Source organism: Aotus nancymaae, unplaced genomic scaffold (genome assembly GCF_030222135.1).
Source record: "Aotus nancymaae isolate 86718 unplaced genomic scaffold, 86718_ANA_hifiasm-v0.15.2.pri h1tg000059l, whole genome shotgun sequence".
In the NCBI taxonomy this organism is placed as follows: domain Eukaryota; kingdom Metazoa; phylum Chordata; class Mammalia; order Primates; family Aotidae; genus Aotus; species Aotus nancymaae.
In genome coordinates, this window is record NW_026988473.1 from 57652906 (window position 1) to 57676265 (window position 23360).

General features: G+C 39.7%; 1 protein-coding gene across 4 annotated transcripts in view; it reads right to left on the reverse strand.

Annotated features, from left to right (window-relative positions):
• Positions 1 to 23360, reverse strand: part of RAB6A (RAB6A, member RAS oncogene family) — an 84951-nt gene that overhangs the window by 8804 nt on the left and 52787 nt on the right. For 2 of the 4 annotated variants that reach the window (XM_064365278.1, XM_064365277.1), the window contains exons 6-7: positions 12974 to 13067; positions 763 to 1068 (exon numbers count right to left, since the gene is read on the reverse strand). In XM_064365278.1, the coding sequence (XP_064221348.1) occupies positions 778 to 1068; positions 12974 to 13067 (385 nt within the window). In that variant the 3' untranslated portion in view covers positions 763 to 777. Of the gene's footprint in view, positions 1 to 762; positions 1069 to 12973; positions 13068 to 23360 lie in introns of those variants that run through there. The other 2 variants (XM_021675077.2, XM_021675078.2) reach the window with 1 other exon arrangement.

Genomic DNA, 23360 nt, shown 5'->3' on the forward strand with positions numbered 1-23360 from the left:
AGTTCAAGACCAGCCTGACCAACATGGTGAAACCCCGCCTTAAAAAAAAAAAAAAAAAAAAGTCTGACCGGGCGCGGTGGCTCACGCCTGTAATCCCAGCACTTTGGGAGGCCGAGGCGGGTGGATCACGAGGTCAAGAGATCGAGACCATCCTGGTCAACATGGTGAAATCCCGTCTCTACTAAAAAAAATACAAAAAATTAGCTGAGTATGGTGGCTCATGCCTGTAATCCCAGCTACTCAGGAGGCTGAGGCAGGAGAATTGCCTGAACCCAGGAGGCGGAGGTTGTGGTGAGCCGAGATCGTGCCATTGCACTCCAGCCTGGGTTACAAGAGCGAAACTCTGTCTCAAAAAAAAAAAAAAAAAAAAAAAAAGAACTGAAAGCAGAAGTTAAACAGATATTTGCACACCAACATTCACAGCAGCATTACTCACAATAGCCAAAAGGTGAAAACCCATGTGCTATATAATATGTAAATATTATACATAGTATATCTATATTATACATAGTATAATATACATATTATATTACATAGTATATGTATATACATATTATACTATATACATAGTATAATATACATAATATAATATACTATATTATACATAGTATATCCATAAAATGCAATATTAATCAGCCTTAAAAAGGAAAGAAATTCTGACACCTACTACAATATGGATGAACCGTGAGGACATTATGCAAGTAAAACAAGCCACACACAAAGAACAAATATTGTATGAGTTCACTTATATGAAGTGAACTTTATACAAATCTAAGGCTACTTAAGCTGCTTAGTACACATGGAGTACTTTTTATATGGAAAGCACTGTGGAAAAGGGTACGTGAAGAAACAGCTAACAATCTTGGGTAAGAAGAATGTTTTGTAAAATACTACTATTACACATAAATGACAGACATAAAAAATCCATTTTTTAATGACAGAAACGTTAGGCTGGGTGTGGTGGCTCATGCTTAGAATCCCAGCACTTTGGAAGCTCATACCTATAATCCCAGCACTTTGGAAGGCCAAGACGGGAGGATCACTTGGGCCCAGAAGTTCAAGATCAGCCTGGAAATAAGGACATCCTGTTTCTACACAGAAAATTATTTTAAAAATATACTAGGTCAGGTGCAGTGGCTCATGCCTGTAATCCTAGCACTTTGGGAGGCAGATCACTTGAGGCCTGGAGTTTGAGACCAGCCTGGCCAACCTGGCCAACATGGCAAAACTCTGTCTTTACCAAAAAATACAAAAAGTTAGTGGGGCATAGTGCCACACACGTGCAGTCCCAGCTACTCAGTAGACTGAGGCACAAGAATCGTTTTGCATTTGGGAGGCTGAAGTTGCAGTGAGCTGAGATTGTGCCATTGCACTTAAGCCTGGGCTACACGCAAAACTGTCTCAAAAAATAAATAAATAAAAAATACCAAATTGTTTTAATTTAATTTATAGTTTTAGTCAATATATTTCACAAACTTGGTGCTTTCTCCAAAATATTCCAATTAGATTAAAAGAATCAGTGCCACTAACCTACACTCAACTCAGGACATCCCAAAATAGGCAAAAAAAAAAAAAACCAAAAAACAAACAAACAAAAAAAAACTTTACAAAGGTTTTCAGATTCAAACTTAACTTCTTGGTTAAAAAAAGAAGAAGAAAAAATCTATTTCTTAAATGCCAATGATATGCTAACAAAGGCTTCTGCTATATTAGGAATCACCGATGACTAAGTATGAGGCTAGTACAGTTTGTAATACTTAAAAAAAAAAATCCTCATATTTACTGAGTACCCACTTTCTAGAAGACATTCTAGGCCTCCTTGGTGTAAGTTTCTTTTCCTAAGAAACTTATTAATTCCACCCTGACCTCCAGGTGTATGGTATTTTATTTGTAATTTCTAGGGGGCAACAGGCATATTTAAGTTGTAGTGACGGCTAGTACAGGACTTAGTTCAGGGATGATGACAAGCTGAATATTGGCTCTCTGTAGAAACTTTCAAGTTGAATATTTTAGGCCATAATTTTAGAGCTAAAATTTTTTAGGAATGAATTTTAATGTAAAGGGATACACTGGAGAAGGAGACTTCAAAATCACTATGACTACCAGTTCTTACTAAATTAACTAAGTATTTTATAAGCAGAAATACCACTGTTCAAAGAGCAAACTAATCAGTTTCACCAACTTACAGAAAAAATTCCATTATGAAAGTAAATGTAAGAGTAAGGAGTGTTTTATACATACTGAATTCTCATAGGAATGTTAAGTTATTTGTGGACTTTTGACTTTATTTTTATTTTTCTTGAGATGGATTTTCATTCTTGTCGTCCAGGCTGGAGTGCAGTGGCATGATCTTAGCTCACTGCAACCTCCACCTCCTGGGTTCAAGCAATTCTCCTGCCTCAACCTCCTGAGTAGCTGGGATTACAGGTGCCCACCACCATGCCCAGCAAATTTTTGTATTTTTAGTAGAAGACGTGTTTTCACCCTGTTCGTCAGGCTGGTCTTCAACTCCTGACCTCAGTGATCCTCCCGAGCCTCAGCCTCCCCAAAGTGCTGGGATTACAGGCATGAGCCACCACACCCAGCTGCTTTTGACTTTTTGATAGATCTCCATCTTAATTTTGGTAGTAAGGTATTTCTTAAAGATTATTATTACTTGTATTTATTTTTTCAGTTACTCTTCACAGATCATTTTTTACAGAACAGCTAGTGATTTCCTTTTTTGAGACAAGGTCTTGCTCTGTCTCCCATGCACGATCATGGCTCACTGCAGCGTCATCCTCCCAGGCTCAACCGATCCTACCTCAAACTCCTGAGTACCTGGGATTAGTCTCACACTACCATGCCCGGCAATTTTTTCTCTTTTTTGCAGAGATATGGCCTCCCTATGTTTCCCAGGCTAGTCTTGAACTCCTGGGTTCAAGCAATCTTCCCACCTTGGCTTCCCAAAGTGCTGGGATTACAAAGCATGAGCCATCATGTCTGGCCTGATTACTTTTAAATCGTATGTGAGATCCTGTCAAATCTTTGATGAAAATGGCTTCCTCTCTCACTGGGAATAAAATGCCAAATTCTCACTACTGACTACATGGTTTTAGACCTCTGTTCTCCAGAACTATCTTTGGGAGCTCTTATCATATGCCCTTTCCTTCACTTCAACCTTACTAATTTCCTTACTATTACTTAAACATGCCAAGTTTCTTTGAACTTGTCACTGCACTTGAAGCTTGGAATGCTCTTCCCTGGATGTATAAATGGCTCACTTTCTCAGTTCCTTCAGTTCTTTGCTCAAATGTACCTTATCAGACAGGTTTTCGCTACCTTTTATAAGACATCAATATATCATCATTCTCTTCACCAGTACTCTTTATCCTTCTTACTTTATTTTTCTATTTTTCTTTTTTTAAAACAGAGTCTCAAAAGAAAAAAAAAAAAAAAAGAAACAGTCTCACTCTGTCTCCCAGACTGGAGTGCAGTGGCATCATCTCAGCTCACTGCAGCCTCTGCTCACTGCAACCTCTGCCCACTGCAACCTCCGCTACCCAGGTTCAAGTGATTCTTGTGCTTCAGCCTCTAGAATACGTAGGATTACAGGTGTGTACCACCACACTTGGCTAATTTTTGTATTTTTAGTAGAGACGGGGTTTCAACATGTTGGCCAGGATGGTCTTGAACTCTTGGCCTCAAGCGATCCGTCCACCTCAGCCTCCCAAAGTGCTGGGATTACAGGCATAAGCCACCATGCCTGGCCCCTACTTTATTTTCTCTATAGAATGTGTAATCACCTTAAGGATTATATTTCACTTTTTGTCTAACCCTCCATACCAAAATGTAAGCTCCATAATGGAATGGTTAGGTGTTTTGTTCACTATTGTATCCCCAGTGCCTGTAACATAACTAGGCATGCAGGAGGTGATCAACAAATATCTGAGTTAATTAATGACTGAATAGAACCTGATCAATATAATTTATCTGTCAGTTCATATTCATCATATAGATTTCTGACCAATCAGTGATATTAAAGTCCTACTGTTTTAACGATATGAAGCACAAGAGGATAAATTAGGGGTGAGGTTAAATTTGAGAAAGGCAGAATAATATAAGGCTGAAGAGCTCAGATTTTGTAACTAAATAGATCTGGGCTCATATTGTAGTTTAAGTTATAATCTTAAGCAAGTTACTTGGCCTCTAAAACTTTGGTTTCATGTCAATAAGATGAATATGCTTATCTACTTCATAAGGATATTGTGAGAATTAAGTTAAACACTTGGTACATTAAGTGGCTCTAGCAGATGGTATTTAGGCAATTCTGGGAAAGTTATATAATTTCTATGCCTCAGATTTTCTCCCTAAAATCAGAGCAACAATAGCAGCTCATTCATAGGATTGTTACACGGATTCCTTCTTGTATTCAACAAGTATCTAAGCACCTAGATATTATATATAAAGTGCTTGCTAGGAAGGCAATAATGAAAGATTTTAAAGTTAATATTCATGGCATAGTATTGTCACTATGTGTGCTAGGTGGTCTTGTATCATACATGTTAATTTCTCTTCTTAGAAGCATCCCCAGTTACCCATCCAAATAAAATAAACTGAGTTCAGTTCAGATACTGCTGTTGTTGTTGTTGTTGCTGTTGTTGTTTTGAGATGGAGTCTCACTCTGTTGCCAGGAATGGTGTGATCTCAGCTTACTGCAACCTCCGCCTCTCGGGTTCAAGTGCTCCTGCCTCAGCCTCTCAAGTAGCTGGGACTTCAGGCGTGCACTACCATACCAGGCTAATTTTTGTATTTTTAGTAGAGACAAGGTTTCACCATGTTGGTGAGGCTGGTCTTGAATTCCTGACCTCAGGTGATCCACCTGCCTCGGCCTCTCAAAGTGCTGGGATTACAGGCATGAACCATCGCGCCTGGCCAATAATGCTGTTTTTTAAACAAAGCATTTCTTGACCATTCTAACTATATGTGACCTCACTCAATTATTCAATAAACGCCTTCATGCCAGCATTAATTCTGCTTCTCTCCTTTTCATTTTTTTTTTTGAAACAGGGTCTTGCTCTGTCACCCAGGCTGGAATGTAGTGGCATGCTAATAGCTCACTGCAACCTCCAACTCCTGGGCTCAAGTGACGGTCCCATCCCAGGCTTCTGAATAGCTGGGACTACAGACACCCGACCACAGCTCGCTAATTTTTAAATTTTTATTTATTTTTCATTATTTTATAGAGGTGAGTTTTCCTTCTGTTGCCCAGGCTGGTCTCAAACACTTGGCCTTCAAGCAATCTTCCCACCTCAGCCTCCCAAAATGCTGTAAGCCACTATGCCTGGTCTTGCTTCTCAATAATTACTGTGTGTCTTGCTGTCTGTAGCATTTGCTAGGCATTTATTATGTATGACCCATTCTTTACTACACAGTCTTCACAAGAATGTGACTCTTCTTCCCAACAATATCATAAGTTTCTTGAAGTTAGAAACTACATTTTATGTAACTTTTTATTTTCCAAAGTACCTACGGTGGTCTAGCATACCACACTTGATACCTATGGATTAAGGTACATAATAAAAGTCCAAGATTAATACCTGCTATAAGCCAACTGTGGTAGACATGGGAGACATAGTGATGTGGAAAAGATATGATCACCACCAATGCATAAGGTACAAATACTATTTCAGCCAATATAAAATAATTTTCCCACATATATGTCATTGTAACTCCACGGGTAATATGTATACAAGCTTTCATTGACCTGTTAGAGCTGATGCCCATCAGCTATCACTACTTTCTCACAAAGTCTTCTCCTCTCTTTCAAACAAATCTTCTTCTTATAAGTACTAATGATTTTAGAAGTTTAAGATCAAGGAGTTTTTCAGCCAGGCACGGTGCTCACACCTGTAATCCCAGCACTTTGGGAGGTTGAGGTGGGTAGATCACCTGAGGTCAGGAGTTCGAGACCAGTCTGCCCAACATGGCGAAATCTCGTCTCTACTAAAAATACAAAAATTAGCTGGGCATGGTGGTACATGCCTGTAATCCCAACTACTCAGGAGGCTGAGGCAGGAGAATCACTTGAACCCGGGAGGTGGAGGTTGCAGTGCACCAAGATTGTGCCACTACACTAAAGCCTGGGCGACAAGAGTGAAACTCCATCTCAAAATAAAAACAAAACAAAACAAAACGACGTTTTTCTTTTCTTTTTCCATTTTTCAGTATTACAAAATATATAATAAGAAAGGTGACATCATACACTTAATACTTCACTAAAAGAATGTACTAATTCCCAGATGAAAAGTCAGGCGAAAGCTAAAGTAATCACCTTATCATTATCATTTCTTCAGTAATTTAAACACCATACCAGTTTCAAAAACAAAGTAATACTTCTGTATTTAAAAACAAGAATTTGGGCCAGGCACCATGGCTAATGCCTGTAATCCCAACACTTTGGGTGGCCAAGGTTGATGGCTCACTTGAGGCCTGAGGTTTGAGACCAGCCTGGGCAACACAACAAGACTCATTTCTAGGAAAAATAAAAAATTAGCTGGGTATGATACTGGGTGCCTGTAGTCCTAGCTACTTAAAAGGCTGAGGCAGGAGGATTGCTTGAGCTCTGGAGTTCAAGGCTGCAGTGAGATGTGTTCACATCACTATACTCCAGCCTGGGTGACAGAGCAAGACCTTGTCTCAAAAATTTAAAGAGAGATAGGGGTGGGCGGAGGGTGGGGAGAGAGAGAGAGAGAGAATGAGAATGAGAAATATAAGGCATAAAACTATTTTTCATAGGGTGTCTTTTTATGAAATACTGAATGGAATGAAAAACATTTTACTTAAATATCCTATATAATACAAATGATCATTTTAGATATTACTATATTACATTTATGCTAGTCTAGTACTGATTGTTTTATTTTAAAAATGACAACAATATCCTGTAAGCAGAAGCAGGACTTTAGGGTCAAATGTTTAAATCAAAATAAAGAGCAACAGGGTTAAGGACAAGACATTTTAAAATAAGAAGGCAAAGTAGTATTATTAGGTAGAACAAATTGTTGTAAGTCAAGGTTCTTGGGTGCTATGGCCTAGTCACTTGAATTATGATCAGATAATAAATTATGCAAAAGCTCTCTCACAACTATTTAAAAAGAAAGCAACGGAGAAAGCCCATTTTTAAGCTTTTATTATATGATGTGCATTATAATCTAGTAAATGAGGGAATGGGGAATAGGAATCCAATTAGTAGATTAGCAGAAAGCTAGGAAACATCTCTGCATACGGAAAAGTAGAACTACATGGTACCTTTAGTACTGATAAATATATACCTTATATACAGAAAGACTTCTGTGTATCTTCTGGTGAAAAGGCATGATTTTGTCAAATAAAATGAGTGCAAGGCAAAAATCAAAAATAGTTCTGCTTATAAACATACATAGCTGGACAAACACACAATAGTAACAACAGTGTGAGTCACCATGCCTGGAGAGAACCTGTATCTTAAATAAACTTCCAGGTAACAATTACGTATATTAAAGTTTAGACCCATTAAACTATTCTCCGATCTTCATTTTAGGGAAAACTTACCATTCTAAAACCTTTGTCCTTTCTGGTTTTTTTGAGACAGGGTCCTGCTCTGTCACCCAGGCTAGCGTGCAGTGGCACGATCAGGACTCACTGAGCCTTAACCTCCTGGGCTCAAGTGGGTCCTCTTGCCTCACCTTCCAAGTAGCTAGGCTTGAATTCCTGGGCTCAAGTGATCCTCCCTTCTTGGCCTCCCAAAGAGTGAGCCATCATGCTCAGGCCTAAAACCTCTGTCCTTTTTTATTGTTGTCTGGATATTAGGTATTCTGTCTGCCAAGGACAGCAGAGGCAGGGAAAATGACATTCCTAGCCTCAATGGTTAACTATATGTCTTTAAAAATACGTCTTATAAAAAACTTTCATCATATCTTTTTCTATTAAAATTTCCAATGGCAGGGTAAACATTAGATTTCTAATATACACACAGAACTCCTACTACATTTAGTGCATTGTCTAGAATAAAGAGTTGGACTATAGTTATTTGCAGATTTGTTTAGATTTAACTTAGGAAAATTTGAATTTTTGTATATAGCTTATATATGAAATGATATCAAAGGCCATGATTTTTTTAAATTTTGGGATGATTTGTAGTGAAACTAAAAGAGAAAAGTTAAACATTTCTTTCATTTCTAGCCATTTAAATATTTAAGTTTTTTATTAAAAATTTTGTTTTGGCCAAGTGCGGTGGTTCATGCTTGTAATCCCAGCACTTTGTGAGGCTGAGGCGAGGGGATCACCTGAGGTCAGGAGTTTGAGACCAATATGACCAACATGGAGAAACCCAGTCTCTATTAAAAATACAAAATTAGCCAGGTGTGGTGGCGCATGCTTGTAATCCCACCTACTCAGGAAGGTGAGGCAGAAGAATCGCTAGAACCCAGGAGGCGGAGGTTGCGGTGAGCAGAGATCATGCCTTGCACTCCAGCCTGGGTAACAAGAGCGAAACTCCGTCTCAAAAAAAAAAAAAAAACAACTTTTAGGCTGGGCGCAGTGGCTCATGCCTGTAATCTGAGCACTTTGGGAAGCCAAGGCAGTTGGATCACAAGGTCAGGAGTTTACGACTAGCTTGGCCAACATGGTGAAACCCCATCTCTGCTAAAAAAAAAAAAAAATATATATATATATATATATATAAAACTTAGCTGGGCATGGTGGTAATCAGTAACTCTGTAATCAAAGTTACTCAGAGGCTGAGGCAGGAGAACTGCTTGAAACTGGGAGGGGAGGTTGCAGTGAACAGAGATCATGCCATTGCATTACAGCCTGGGCAACAGAGGAAGACTCTGCCTCAAAAAAAAACAGCCAAAAAAAAAAAAAACTTTTATAGAAAGGTTATTTGGAAAAAATAAAAACAAAAGAAAAGAATTTTTAAAAGAAAAAACAGCAAAAATTCAAAATTCAACAAACAAAAATCAACCCATAAAAAAGTAATTTGTTTGTTAGCTCATACTTCAAATCAGCAAGTCATTTTCCCAAATGACAGAAATATATTCTGTAAGATCACTGCAATCACTGCCAGTTGAAAGGGGAAGATGTTAACCAATTATTTAAATGTGCTTTTTCTTTGAGATGGAGTTTTACTCTTGTTGCCCAGGCTCAAGTGCAATGGTTTGATCTCGGTCCACCTCCCAGGTTCAAGTGATTCTCCTGCCTCGGCCTCCGAGTAGCTGGGATTACAGGCGCCCATCACCGCGCCCAGCTAATTTTTTTTATTTTTAGTAGAGACGAGGTTTCACCATGTTAGTCAGGCTGGTCTAGAACTCCTGACCTCAGGTGATCTGCCTGTGTTGGCCTCCCAAAGGGCTGCGATTACAGGCATGAGCCACCGCACCTGGCCTAAATGTGCTTATTAACCTAAGATTTTAATTCTTTTGGTTTCATTTTCTCATTTGGGGGTTCCAGGACTTTTTCTTCCTTGACTGAACTATATGAGCATACAAAACATAGTCTCTATAAATAGTGAAATAAAATACTGTAGCACTCTGTTACAAAATGAAAGACAAGCAATGGTTTTTGTGAGTTAACAAGGAAGCTACACAAAATTAAGTCAACTTAGTTTAAAAAGTTATGAAATAGAAATTTTTGTTACATTTATATTTAAAAGACAATAAAATCAAGTCCCAATAGCGTCAGGAACTTTACCAAAATGAGATGTTCTGATAGATAATCTAAATAAGGAAAAATAATAAAGTAGCAAATGGTAGGTTTTTTTGCTTTGTTTTTTTTGAGACAGGGTCTTTAGGCTGGGCGCAGTGGCTCACGCCTGTAATCCAAGCACTTTGGGAGACTGAGGTGGTTGGATCACAGGCTGAGTTCAGTAGCATAATCTGTCACCCAGGCTGAGTTCAGTGGCATAATCATGTCTCACTGCAACCTCAAACTCCTGGACTCATGCAATCTTTCCATTTCAGCCTCATGAGTAGCTGGGACCACAGGTTTGTGCCACCACACTCAGCTAATTTTTGGATTTATATATAAAGACAGGCATCTTGCTAGGTTGCTGAGGCTGGTCTCAAATTCCTGGACTCAAGGGATCCTCCCACCTTAGTGTCCCAAAGGGCTGGGATTACATGGTGTAAGCCACTGCACTCAGCCACAAAATGGGTTTTGAATTCAGGACAAGATTGCAAAAGAAATCTCTCCTCATTATCACTAGATAGCTGTATCTGTCTGTATGGGTCAGATTTCATTAAAAAAATATATACCTAGAAATAAAAATGTTCTAACATCAGATAAATTTACTAAAAATCAGCCAGGCAGAGGGGTTCACACCTATAATCCTGATACCTTGGGAGGCCAAGGTGGGAGGATCACCTGAGTCTAGGAGTTCAAGGTTAGCTGGGCAACATGGCAAGAATCTATTCTCCGGGGGGGGGGGGGGGGACTTAAAAATTAGCTGAGCATGATGGTGTGTGCTTGTAGTCCCAGCTATTCTGGAGAATAAGGTGGGAGAATCACTCACGCCTGAGAGGTCAAGGCTGCAGTGAGCTGTGATCATGCCACTGCACTCCAGTCTGGGCAACAGAGCAAAAACCCATCTCAAAAAAATAAAAATAGCCGGGCACTGTGGCTCACGCCTGTAATCCTAGCACTTTGGGAGGCCAAGGCAGATGGATTGCCTGAGCTCAGAAGTTCGAAACCAGCCTGGGCAACACAGAGAAATCCCATCTCTACTAAAATACAAAAAATTAGCCGGGCATAGTGTGCCTGTAGTCCTAGCTACTCAGGAGGCTGAGGCAGGAGAACTGCTTGAACCCAGGAGGCAGAGGTTGCAGTGAGCCAAGATGGCACCACTGTACTCCAGCCAGGGCAACAAAGTGAGACTGTCTCAAAAATAAAATTAAAAAAATAAAAATAAAATTGGAAGGAATCAAACATTATGAAGATACTAGACATCAGTAGTGTTCACTATACGCTATCTGATAATTCTAGAGCTTCTAAACCTATGAGGCCACTTAGGGTCATGGCTGGGGGCTATAGCAATGTCTTCTTTATCTATTAACCAAGAAAAGGATAGCTTGTAGCAGGATATACAAGCAATTAGCTCACACTCTTATCAAAATGTCTGTAAAAGAGAAAGCCAGCTGGGTATGGTGGCTCACACCAGTAATCCCAACACTCTGGGAGGCTGAGGCATGCAGAACACTTGAGGTCAGGAGTTTGAGACAAGCCTGGCCAACACGGTAGAACCCTGTGTGTATTAAAAGTACAAAAATTAGCCGGGCATGGTAGAGCATACCTGTAATCCCAGCTACTGGGAAATGTGAGGCATGAGAATCCCTTGAACCCTGGAGGCAGAGGTTGCAGTAAGCCAAGATTGCACCACTGCACTCAGCCTGGGTGACAGAGAGAGACCCTGTCTCAAACAAAAAAATAAATAAATATAAGAGAAAAAACATATAAGAAATAGAAAAGAGCAACCCAGATGAAGCTACCCACTGCTTTGTCTTAGAATAGTGGCATATGGCTAATATAATGGTATTACACAAATTATTTAACTGTCTGTGGCTTCTATGGGTTCAGTTACTTATCATTTACTACATTCCATACACATTGCTAGGTTCTGGGAATATGTAATTCTGATGAGAGAGAGAAAGAAAGAAAGAGAGAGAGATTTTCAATATACTGTGGTAAGTAATGATACTGTTTTTGCTGAGATCAGGTCTGTGAAAACACAGAAGAGAATCGGGTGTCATAGACAGGAGGTAGGATGGGAATGTCAGAGAAAATGCTGATGAAGAGCTGACATCTAAACTGAAACTTATAAGGAATACAATTAGGAAAGGAAAAAAAATGAACATTATAAGCAAAGGGAACAAAAGCATGAGCAAAAATTTGGAACCATGAAACAATGTTAATGAGGAAAGAATTAGTGAACATTCGATATTACTTACATAATGGTTCAAGGCATGGAGGGATATAAAGTAAAAAATAAAAATAAAAAGATTTTTTCATAAAGCTTTAATTATTTAAAGTATGTTACTTTTACCCTCGGTTGATCACCCTCAATTAAGAAAATTATTGGTCTATAAATCTCATAAATCTGGGAACACTACTCTATGATATATAGCCTTGAAGAATTAAGCAAGTGAATCTCTGGCTGACCTATCTTGTAGAAAATGGATTGATAATGTGACATCTCCCTATATTTTCCTGCCTTCCCCAAAAACACCTGTTGTAAACATTGTTCAAACACTAGCAGTTTATTAAGGATAAAGTAACCAGAATTTACTTTTACAACATGAAGCAGAACACCATTAATGACAACAAATATTTGCTTTCATTTATCTCAGTCTTGGCAACAAATTCTGAAGTAAAGAAAATTTACTGGCAGGCGCGGTGGCTCACAGTGTAATCCCAGCACTTTGGGAGGTTGAGGCGGGCAGATCACCTGAGGTCGGGAGTTCGAAACCAGTCTAACCAACATGGAGAAACCCCGTCTCTACTAAAAATACAAAATTAGCTGGGCATGGTGATGCATGCCTGTAATCCCAGCTACTTAGAAGGCTGAGACAGGAGAATCACTTGAACTGAGGATTCGGAGGTTGCAATGAGCCAAGATCGCGCCATTGCACTCTAGCCTGGGCAACAAGACCGAAACTCCATTTCAAAAAAAAAAAAGAAAGAAAAACAGAAAATGTACCTTTAAAGCAATAAAGTAGGAATGTAGTGAGAGTATGGCAGATTTACAACTTTGCAATATTTCTGTGCACAATCTGAAGTTTGTCAAGTCTTTTCTCTTTTTCCAAAAACTATGCCATATTTATATTTTTCACTGCTTGAAAATATACTGCTGGTTTGTAAGGCCTGCTCTTGCCAGGTGGAAGAAAACCGTACACCAGAGAATAGAATACTCACCAATTATTTCATGTTTTTTCAATTTGGTGACCTGAACCCAACTTACCTGCTTTACATTGTATCCTGCTTTTGCACTAGTTTCAATAAACATAACATTCAGCTCTTTGGCTTTCCTTTCTCCCTCCTCAATTGACACTTGCCTGTAAAAAAAACAAACTTCTTACTTTTGAGACACGATACAGTACGATAAAGATTATGAAGAAAGCTCTGAAAATAACTTTCCTTGATATAAGGACTGGTTATACAGGTCAGATTAGTTTGAAAATTCATTAATATGCAACACACTTAAAATTTGTGTGTTTCTGTGTGTATACACTTAACATTTTTTATTTTTTTTTTTGTTACCGATTTGCTTTTACTTGACAGGGATCACCCTGTAATTTTTTTACTTTTAAAAACTTAATAGCTTGAGCGTTGCTTGAGCCCAGGATGTTGAGGCTGCAGTGAGCCATTATCAGGTTACCACATCACCACACTCCAGCCTGGGCAACAGACCCTGTCTCAAAAAAAGAAAAACCTAAAAACAAAACAAAACAAAAACACTTAATAGTTTGCCTCTTTCCCTTAATATTAGACCATAGGCTTTTAGCCTTATAATTCAAACCTTTGTGTAAAATAATTTTTATAGCTAATTTTTGTCAACTTGCTCCTATAATTTACGTAACCATTCCCAAACTATTAGAATGCAATTTGTTTTGAATTTCATACTACTATAAAAATTGTTGCCCTTAATATCTCTGTGCTTAATATTTTATGTAATGCAAATCATTTTCTTAGGTTAGATTTTGTGGATTTCTTTTTTTTGAGACGGAGTTTTGCTCGTCGCCCAGGCTGGAGTGCAATGGTGCGATCTTGGCTCACTGCAACTTCCACCACCTGGGGGGCTCAAGTAATTCTCCTGCCTCAGCCTCCCGAGTAGCTGGGATTCCAGGAGCCCACTACCACGCCTGGCTAATTTTTGTATTTTGAGTAGAGATGGGGTTTCACCATGTTGGCCAGGCTGGTCTCAAACTCCTGACCTCAGGTGATCCACCCACCTCGGCCTCCCAAAGTGCTGGGATTACAGGCATGAGCCACTGTGCCTGGCCAATTTTGTGGATTTCTGTAAGTGGAGTGAGTCAAAGACATATATGTTAAAGCCTCTAGATACAAAATATTAGTACTTTAATATTTCTTTTACAAGGTATTTTGTGATGCATTACAATTAGCACTGTGTCTCAAATTGTGAGCTCTTCAAGTGCAAGATTATCTCATTTATATTGGTATCCCTAATGCCTAAGCTGGCAGATACTAATTCCATAAATATACAAATGTTCTAATTAGATAAATTATCAGTTGACAAACCCTGCTTCCTACAACACAGAAACCTGGGCAACGGAAAAGAATTTCCACAAGCTCCCATCTACCTGCATGTGTGCCCTTATATTGTACCTCTAGTCCTAATACTACAGAAGAATTGTCCTTATTCTCAAAACTTACACCTATGTATTAGATCCCATTCCCTTCTTGTCTACAAGAAATTATTCTAGAATTCTCCCCTCCCTAAAAACAAGAACGTTCTCTTACATAACACTCCAACTGTTAAGATTTTACATTTGCTTGTTTTATCTTCTCATTCTGTGTATATAAATTTTCTAAGACACTTTTAAAAAACCATTTGAGAGTAAACTGCCCATCTGCAGACCTTTAGCCCTAAATTTTTCAGCAGTGTGGATTTCCTAAAAACAAAGACATTCTCTTATACAACCACAGTACAATTATTAAATTTGGAAATTAACATCAATATCATACCATCATTGAACCTACAGGACATTATCCCAATGATGTCCTTTACTGGCAATTATTCCGATGTCCTCTATAGCAAATTACATACTTCTTTGAAAAGAAACTTTCTCAATTATTTGGTTATCCTGAGGTACTCAGAACAAGGAGGAAGGGAGTGACAGAGGGAGGGAGAGGAAAGGAGAATAAATGCTCAAGTCAGTCTCTGGCATCTTCCAAAGGTGAACAATGAGTTTTCTCCCTATTATTATAACTCATGGATTTAAACAAATTTTACAGTAATTACTGATTTTCAAATTTTCCTACAATTTGACCAGTAGAGCTTCTTTGAGTTGGCTCTCCTGAATCTGATATAACCCCAATGGTCTTCCTTGATTTGTGATACATGATGTTCCAGGCCCACTGTTTACATTTTCTGGCCCAGATGCCAAACTTGTCATTTCTCCAAGTAGCCCTGGTTCCTTTGGAGAGAAATGGTATTTACATACAGTAATGTGGGCTCATTCCTCCTGGTTTAAGTCTATTCAGTAGATAGAGCTAGAAAATATTTTAAAATTTCAAATGCTAAAAAATGTAATAAGGCCAGGTGTGGTGGCTCACGCCTCTAATCCCAGCACTTTGGAAGGCCGAGGCAGGCGGATCACAAGGTCAAGAGATCGACTACTAAAAATACAAAAAATTAGCTGGGCACGGTGGCGCGTGCCTGTAATCCCAGCTACTCAGGAGGCTGAGACAGGAGAATTGCTTGAACCCGGGAGGCGGAGGTTGCGGTGAGCCGAGATCGCACCATTGCACTCCAGCCTGGGTAACAAGAGCGAAACTCCGTCTCAAAAAAAAAGAAAAAAGAAAGAGATCGAGATCATCCTGGCCAACATGGTGAAACCCCATCTCTACTAAAAATACAAAATATTAGCTGAGCGTGGTGGCAGGTGTCTGTAATCCCAGCTACTGGGGAGGCTGAGGCAGGAGAATTGCTTGAAACCGGAAAATAGAAGTTGCAGTGAGCTGGGATCGCGCCACTGCACTCCAGCCTAGCGATAGGGCAAGACTCTGTTTCAAAAAACAAAAAAAGTAATGAATTCATGCTTATATTTGTTATTTATATTTAACTTTATTAATCTTATATCTGTATTTCCATCTCCCATTTCCAAAATCTCAGTTCCCAAAGACAATTATTAAGCAAAGTATTCATTATTTTATGCAGAATACACAAAATCATTTTGAAATGAGAATACCCAACATCATCACCAACATGTTTACTACGAACAGTAAAGATCTGGCTGGCTGTGGTGGCTCACGCCTGTAATCCCAGCACTTTGGGAAGGTGAGACAGGTGGATCATTTGCAGTAAGGAGTTCGAGACCAGCCTGGCCAACATGGTGAAACCCTAACTCCACTAAAAATATGAAAATTAGCTGGGCATGGTGGTGCATCCCTACAGACTCAGCTACTCAGGAGGCTGAAGCAGGAGAATCACTTGAACCAGGAGGCGGAGGTTGCAGTGAGCCAAGATCACGCCATTCACTCCAGCCTGGGCGACAGAGCAAGACTCAGTCTCAAAAAAAAAAAGTTAATTTTTTTTTGAGACAGGGTCTTGTTCTGTTATACATATGAGTGCAGGGCAGGATTGTAGCTCACCATAACCTCAAACTCCTGGCCTCAAATGATCCTCCTGCTTTGGCCTCTTTTGGGAACAGAGGTGTAAGCCACCATGGCCAGCCTAATTTATTTAAACTTATAATTTATCTTTCCTTTTAGGTCCTGATTTATAGTTCATTGACTATACAGGTCCCAGTCCCTCCTTTCAGTCACTCATGGGTGCACTAATCGAGACTCAAAGGTTTTCTGCTCAAAGGCATACATGCACAGGAGAGCACTTCTGCTAGGCATGCATTTACCAGCTGGTATCTCTGAAGCAGCTGTTTCCCTTCAAACTCTGCGGGCACAACCAGGACTTGCAAGATGAACATACAGCACAGTGGTGTGAGGGTTGTATCCTCTACCTCTACCATGCTCTGCCTCCAGGCCCTGCTGCAGCTTCTGGAGGTATTTGATGCTGAGCTCCACGGCAGCAGTCCAGCTGGGATGGCAGCCCAGTAGGGTCCTCATTTTGTTTTGAGTAATGTGTATATACATCTGTATTTCTCTCTTAAGTAAACTATACCATATGTTACATACTACTTCACTTTGCATTTTTTCACTTAGTCATATATCCTTAAGATTCACTCCACAGTAATATACATTCTTCATTCCTTTTTATACCTGTCTAGTACTCCTTTAAAAGGATGTTTGTTTCTACTTTGGGTGAAATGGAAAAAAATAGATAAATAAAAATAAAAGGATGTTTGTAAGTTTGTCAAACCACTTCCCTTTTGTGGGCACCTGGGTTGTTTATAGTCTTTAGACATTACAAATATTGCTAGAAATTACAAATAGCGCTATAGCAAATAGACTTGTATATATGTCATTTTTTTTTAGACGGAGTTTCGCTCTGTTGCCTAGGTTGGCGTGCAATGGTGCAATCTCGGCTCACTGAAACCTCTACCTCCGGGGTTCAAGCAATTCTCCTGCCTCAGCCTCCCGAGTAGCTGGGACTACAGGCATCTGCCACCATGTCTGGCTAACTTTTGTATTTTTAGTAGAGACGGGGTTTCACCATATTGGCCGGGCTGGTCTCAAACTCCTGACCTTGTGATCCACCCACCTCAGCCTCCCAAAGTGCTAGGATTACAGGCATGAGCCACTGTGCCCAGCCTGTCTTTTTGTATTCCTACCAATGTATCTTGAGGAGATTCCTAGAAGTGGGATTTCCAGGTCAAAGGCTAAATGTCTATGTTAGATATTGCCAAAAATCAACTCTCTCTCCTACACTGACAACTGCATTGCCTCAGCAATTTATGAAAGTACCTGTTTTCCTTGCAGCCTTGCTAGCAGAGGATTTCAACAAACTTGAAATTCTGGCAGTTTGAATCTGAGGCAAAAATATTTCTCAGTGTAGTTTCAATTTGTACTTCACTAAGAGCAAGATTGAGCTTCTTTTCAGATAGTTAAGAGCTATATTACTTTCTCCATGAACTGTTCATATTTCTAGTCATTTTTTCTATAGTGCTATTTGTCTTTTGCCTTCTCTATTTTTAGAAGCTTTTTTCTTTTTTATTTTAAATTTATTGTTCCAGAAAGTCTGGGGAGAATACTGATTATTCTACAATCAGTCCTTACTTCCTCAGGGTGAATTCCCAAAAGCTACACCAACCATTGCATTTTCAGGGTAGTTTCCAGAGGAGATTTAAGTCTGTCACCCAATGGAAATACCTGCTCTTTGCAGATTGGACTCATTCTTTCTCCCTCCCTAGACTGCTCAGCAGGAAAGAAGCTTTTTATATATTTGGGATATTAGCAATTTTTGATATGATTGACAAACACCTTTCTGTAGTTTGCCATTCGCTTTGTTTATAATGTTTTATGTAATCAAACTTATTAACATTTTCTCTTGTTTTGTGTCATAGGATTAGTATCATTAAGAACCAGAATTCAGGCCAGGCGCAGTGGCTCACACCTGTAGTCTCAACATGTTGGGAGGCCAAAGTGGGCGGATCATCTGAGGTCAGGAGTTTGAAACCAGCCTGACCAACATAGTGAAACCCCAATTCTACTAAAGACACAAAAAATTAGCCAGGTGCAGTGGTGCACACCTGTAATCCCAGCTACTCAGAAGCTGAAGCAGGAGAATTGCTTGCACCTGGGAGGTTGCAGTGAGGCAAGATCCCTCCACTGCACTCCAGCCTGGGCAACAAGAGTGAAACTCCGTCTGAAAGAAAAAAAGAAAAAGGAACCAAATTCAGTTAGTCCTTATTTTATTTTCACAATTAAATCTCTAATCCCTTTAGAACTTGTCCTAGTGTAATATGAGAACTTGATCCAATTTTATCTTTTTCTATACTTTTTCTATACCAGTTACTCCAATCAATTTATTACCTAGTTCATTTTCTCCAGTGATTTGAGGTACCACTTTGAAACTTATTTTCCATATGAAACTGAGTCTGTTTCTAGTATTTCTACTCTATTCTACTTTTCCGTAACTGTTTGTGCACCAAGACCACATTGCTTTAATTATAGAGGCTTTATGTTTTTGTTTTTGTTTTGAGACAGAGTCTCACTCTGTCACCCAGGCTGGAGTGCAGTGACAGGATCTCAGTTCACTGACCTCCACCTCCTGGGATCCAGTGATTCTCATGCCTCAGTCAACCAAGTAGCTGGGATTATAGACATGTGCCACCCAGTCTGACAAATTTTTGTATTTTCAGTAGAGACAGGGTTTCGCCATGTTGGCCAGGCTGGTCTCGAACTCCTGGCCTCAAGTGATCCACCTGCCTAGGCTTCCCAAAATTCTGGGATTACAGGTGTGAGCCACCACGCTGGCCAGATTTTTCTTTTACTATTATTAATATACATAGGGTCATCTTGTTCATCTTATCTTATAACTTCAGATGTGAGGGAGCATTCTGTCTTGAACTCACTATAGTGAGATTTTCAACCCCACCACTTCAGTGTGACTACTTGTCAACATTAGTAACCTCCAAACTTCTAAATCCAATGATTAATTCTCAGTCTTCATTTGGTTTGACCTTAAAGGGCATTTGGCATAGTTAATAACTGTCTTCTCCTTAGAACATTTATTTTGAGTTGGCTTTCAGAACACTGTATCCTCCTGGTTTTCCTCCTACTTCTGGCCACAGAAGTAGGAGGAAAACCAGGAGGATACAGTGTTCTTATTTATTTATTTCTTATTTATTTCACGAGTTCCTCTTCATTTTCTTAACTCCTCAGTCAGTGGATCTTAACCAGGGGTAATTTTGGGAGAAAGGTTGGTTGTCACAACCTGATTATGTGTGTGCTACCGGAATCTACTGGGTAGAAGCCAAGGATATTGCTAAATATCCTAAAATGCACAGGACAATTCATTACAATAAAGAATTATCTGGCCCAAAATGTCAACAGTGCCAAGATTGAAACACCTTGTTTTAAATAAAGAATGCCCTAAAATGGTCAGGCACGGTGCCTCACACCTGTAATCCCAGCACTTTGGGAGGCTGAGGTAGGTGGATCACAAGGTCAAGAGATCGAGACCATCCTGGCCAAAATGGTAAAATCCTGTCTCTACTAAAAATACAAAAAAATTTGCTGGGTGTGGTAGCGCACACCTGTAGTCCCAGCTACTTGGGAGGCTGAGGCAGAAGAATCGCTTGAACCCGAGAGGCGGAGGTTGCAGTGAGTCAAGATAGCACCACTGGACTCCAGCCTGGCAACAGAGCAAGACTATGTCTCCAAAAAAAAAAAAAAAAAAGAATGCCCTAAAATGTACTCCTTGGTGTTCTTCTCTATCTACAATTACTACCTTGTTGATCCCATACAGTCTTATGGTTTTAAATACCATCTATATGCTGATGACTCCCAAACTTATGTATCTAGCCTGGACAGTTGCTCTGAATCCCAGACAATCCAACTGCCTATCTGACATCTTGACTAAGATTTCTAATGGCTATTCTACACTTAACAAGACCAAAACTCAGGTCATGTTCTCTCCCAAAACAGCTCTTTAGACAGTCGCTCTTACTCAGTTAATGACAGTTACTCAGGCCAAAAATCTAGGTATCAACCCCGACTACTCCTTCATTCACACCCCACATTCCACGCATCAGTATGTATTCCATCCATTGCATAAGTATACCCTGATAGCTCTATCTTCAAAATATATCTGAATTTAACCACTTATCACTGTATAAGCTATCAATGTCTTAGTCCAGGTCCTAATTTCTTGATTGGATGACAGACTGGATTAGCCTTTTTTTTTTTTTTTTTTTTTGAGACAGAGTCTCACTAATGGCCAGGCTGGAGTAGAGTGGCACGATCTCAGCTCACAGCAACCTCTACCTTCTGGGTTCAAGCAATTCTGCCTCGGCCTCCTGAGTAGCTGGAATTACAGGCACACACCACCATGCCCGACTAATTTTTGTATTTTTAGCAGAGATGGGGTTTCACCATGTTGGCCAGGCTGGTCTTGAACTCCTAACCTCAAGTGATCCACCTGCCTCGGCTTCCCAAAGTGCTGGGACTACAGGTGTGAGCCACCATGCCTGCCCTACCCTTTTCATTTCAATAGAACAAACAGTGATCCACAAAGTTACTCCTCTACTCAAACTCTCTAATATCATTAAGAGTGAACCCTTACTTTGCTGTATGTGATCTGGCCTTCATTTGATCTGTTTATTTGTTTGTTTGTTTGCCTTATTGCCTACTACTTTCTATCTTTTTTTTTTTTTTTTTTTTTTTGAGACAGAGTCTCGCTCTGTCACACAGGCTGGAGTGCAATGGCACAATCTCAGCTCACTGCAACCTCCGCCTCCTGGGTTCAAGTGATTCTCCTGCCTCAGTCTCCTAAGCAGCTGGGATTACAGGTGTGCACCACCACGCCTGACTAATTTTTGTATTTTTAGTAGAGACGAGGTTTCGCCATGTTGGTCAGGCTGGTCTCAGACTCCTGACCTTGTGATCCACCCACCTCAGCCTCCCAAAGTGCTGGGATTACAGGCGTGAGTTACTGCGCCCGGCCCCATCATCCTTTATCCAGTTATATAAGTCTCTGCTGTTCCTTGAATCAGCTAAGTGTATTACTGACTGTGATGGCTAATGCTGAGTGTCAACTTGATTGGACTGGAGGATGCAAAGTATTATTCCCGGGTGTGTCTGTGAAGGTGTTGCCAAAGATTAACATTTGAGTCAGTGGACTGAGAGAGGCAGACTCACCTTCAATCTGGATGGGTAAAATCTAATCAGCTGCCAGAGCAGCTAGAATAAAGCAGGCAGAAGTGGAAGGACTAGACTGGCTGAGTCTTCTAGACTTCATCTTTCTCCTGTGCTGGATGCTTCCTGCCCTCGAACATTAGACTCCAAGTTCTTCAGCTTTTGGACTCTTGGACTTACACCAGTTGTTTGCCAGGGACTCTTGGGCCTTCGGCCACAGACTGAAGGTTGCACTGTCGGCTTCCCTACTTTTGAGGTCTGGGGACTCGAACTGGCTGCCTTGTCCCTCAGCTTGCAGATGGCCTATTGTGGTACTTTACCTTGTGTTTGTGTGAGTCAATACTCCTTAAAAAATTCTCTTTCGTATATACATCTATCCTATTAGGCCTTTCCCTCTCGAGAACCCTAATACACTGACTCAGAGATTTTTTTCATTTTCTGAGCCCTTTGCCTACAACCTTTCCCCCCTCAAGATAGTTACATAGCTAATTTCCCCCTCTTCATAAAGTCACCAGTCACCTTCTCATTGAGGTCTTCCATTGCCAACGTATCTAAAATTTCAAATCCTTCCTTAGCATTTCATGTCCCCTTTCCCTGCTTCATTTTTCTCTGTTAGCATCTATCACTATCTAACATATTACATATTTTATTGACTTATTTATTCTCTGGATTGCTCTCTGTGATAAAAGTTCCTTGAAAATTTGTCTTTTGTGTTCACTACTGTATGCTAGTGCAGATGCATCTGGAACATAAGTGATACCAACAAATATTTCTTGAATGAGTGCTCACTAGTCTATAAAGCCTATGCATGGAGGATTCAGGACAGAAATCCCTACTGGTTTTAGACTCCTGATCATATCCACTAAGATGGTCCTAATAAAATAGTTGGAGGTTAGCTACAGTAATGGTCCTAATTGTGGTCTGACTGTCTCAGATGCACCTAGGAAGATTCTTCAAAATATAGATTCGTGGGCCCTACTCCAGGCTCACTAAATCATAGTATCTAAGGGTAGTATCAAAACTTCTAAAACTTAAGTCTTTTATTCACTCTCAAAGAAAGTTAATAAAGATATTTAACTTTGAATTTTTTGTTTTGATTAAAATATATTCTTCTGACTATAAAAGCAATCAATTTTTCAAAGATGAATCAATAAAATCGTCCACAATCCCAGTCCCTTCCCCAAAAGAACCACAGTTAAGTTTCCTGTATTCTTATTCAGATTTTTTCTAATAGAGCAAACAAATATATCACTACCGTCTTTTTTTATTTTCTGAGACAGAGTCTTACTCTGTCACCCAGGCTGGAGTGTGGTAGTGTGATCTTGACACAATCTCAGCTCACTGCAACCTCCGCCTCCCAGGTTCAAGCAATTCTCCTGCCATAGCCTCCCAAGTAGCTGGGATTACAAGCGCATGCCACCATGCCCAGCTAATTTTTGTATTTTTAGTAGAGATGGCATTTAACCATGTTGGCCAGGCTGGTCCCAAACTCCTGACCTCAAGTGATCTGCCCACCTCAGCCTCCCAAAGTGCTGGGACTACAGGCATGAGCCATCTTGCCTGGCCTACCATCTTTCTTTAAGTAGAAAAGATACTGTGTTATAAACACTGATCAACTGTTTTCCTAAGCTTCATGTGTTAGATATATGTTAAAACATCAATAAATTCCTCTCATTCTTTTTAATGGCTACAAAGATATAAAATAGTATAAAATACTATTTAAATATATAAATAGTATATAAATAGTATGCTATTTAAATATTCAAATACTAAATACTAATATTTAAATACTAAATAGTATATATAAATGGTATAAAGAGCATTTTATACTATTTATATCTTCAATCTAC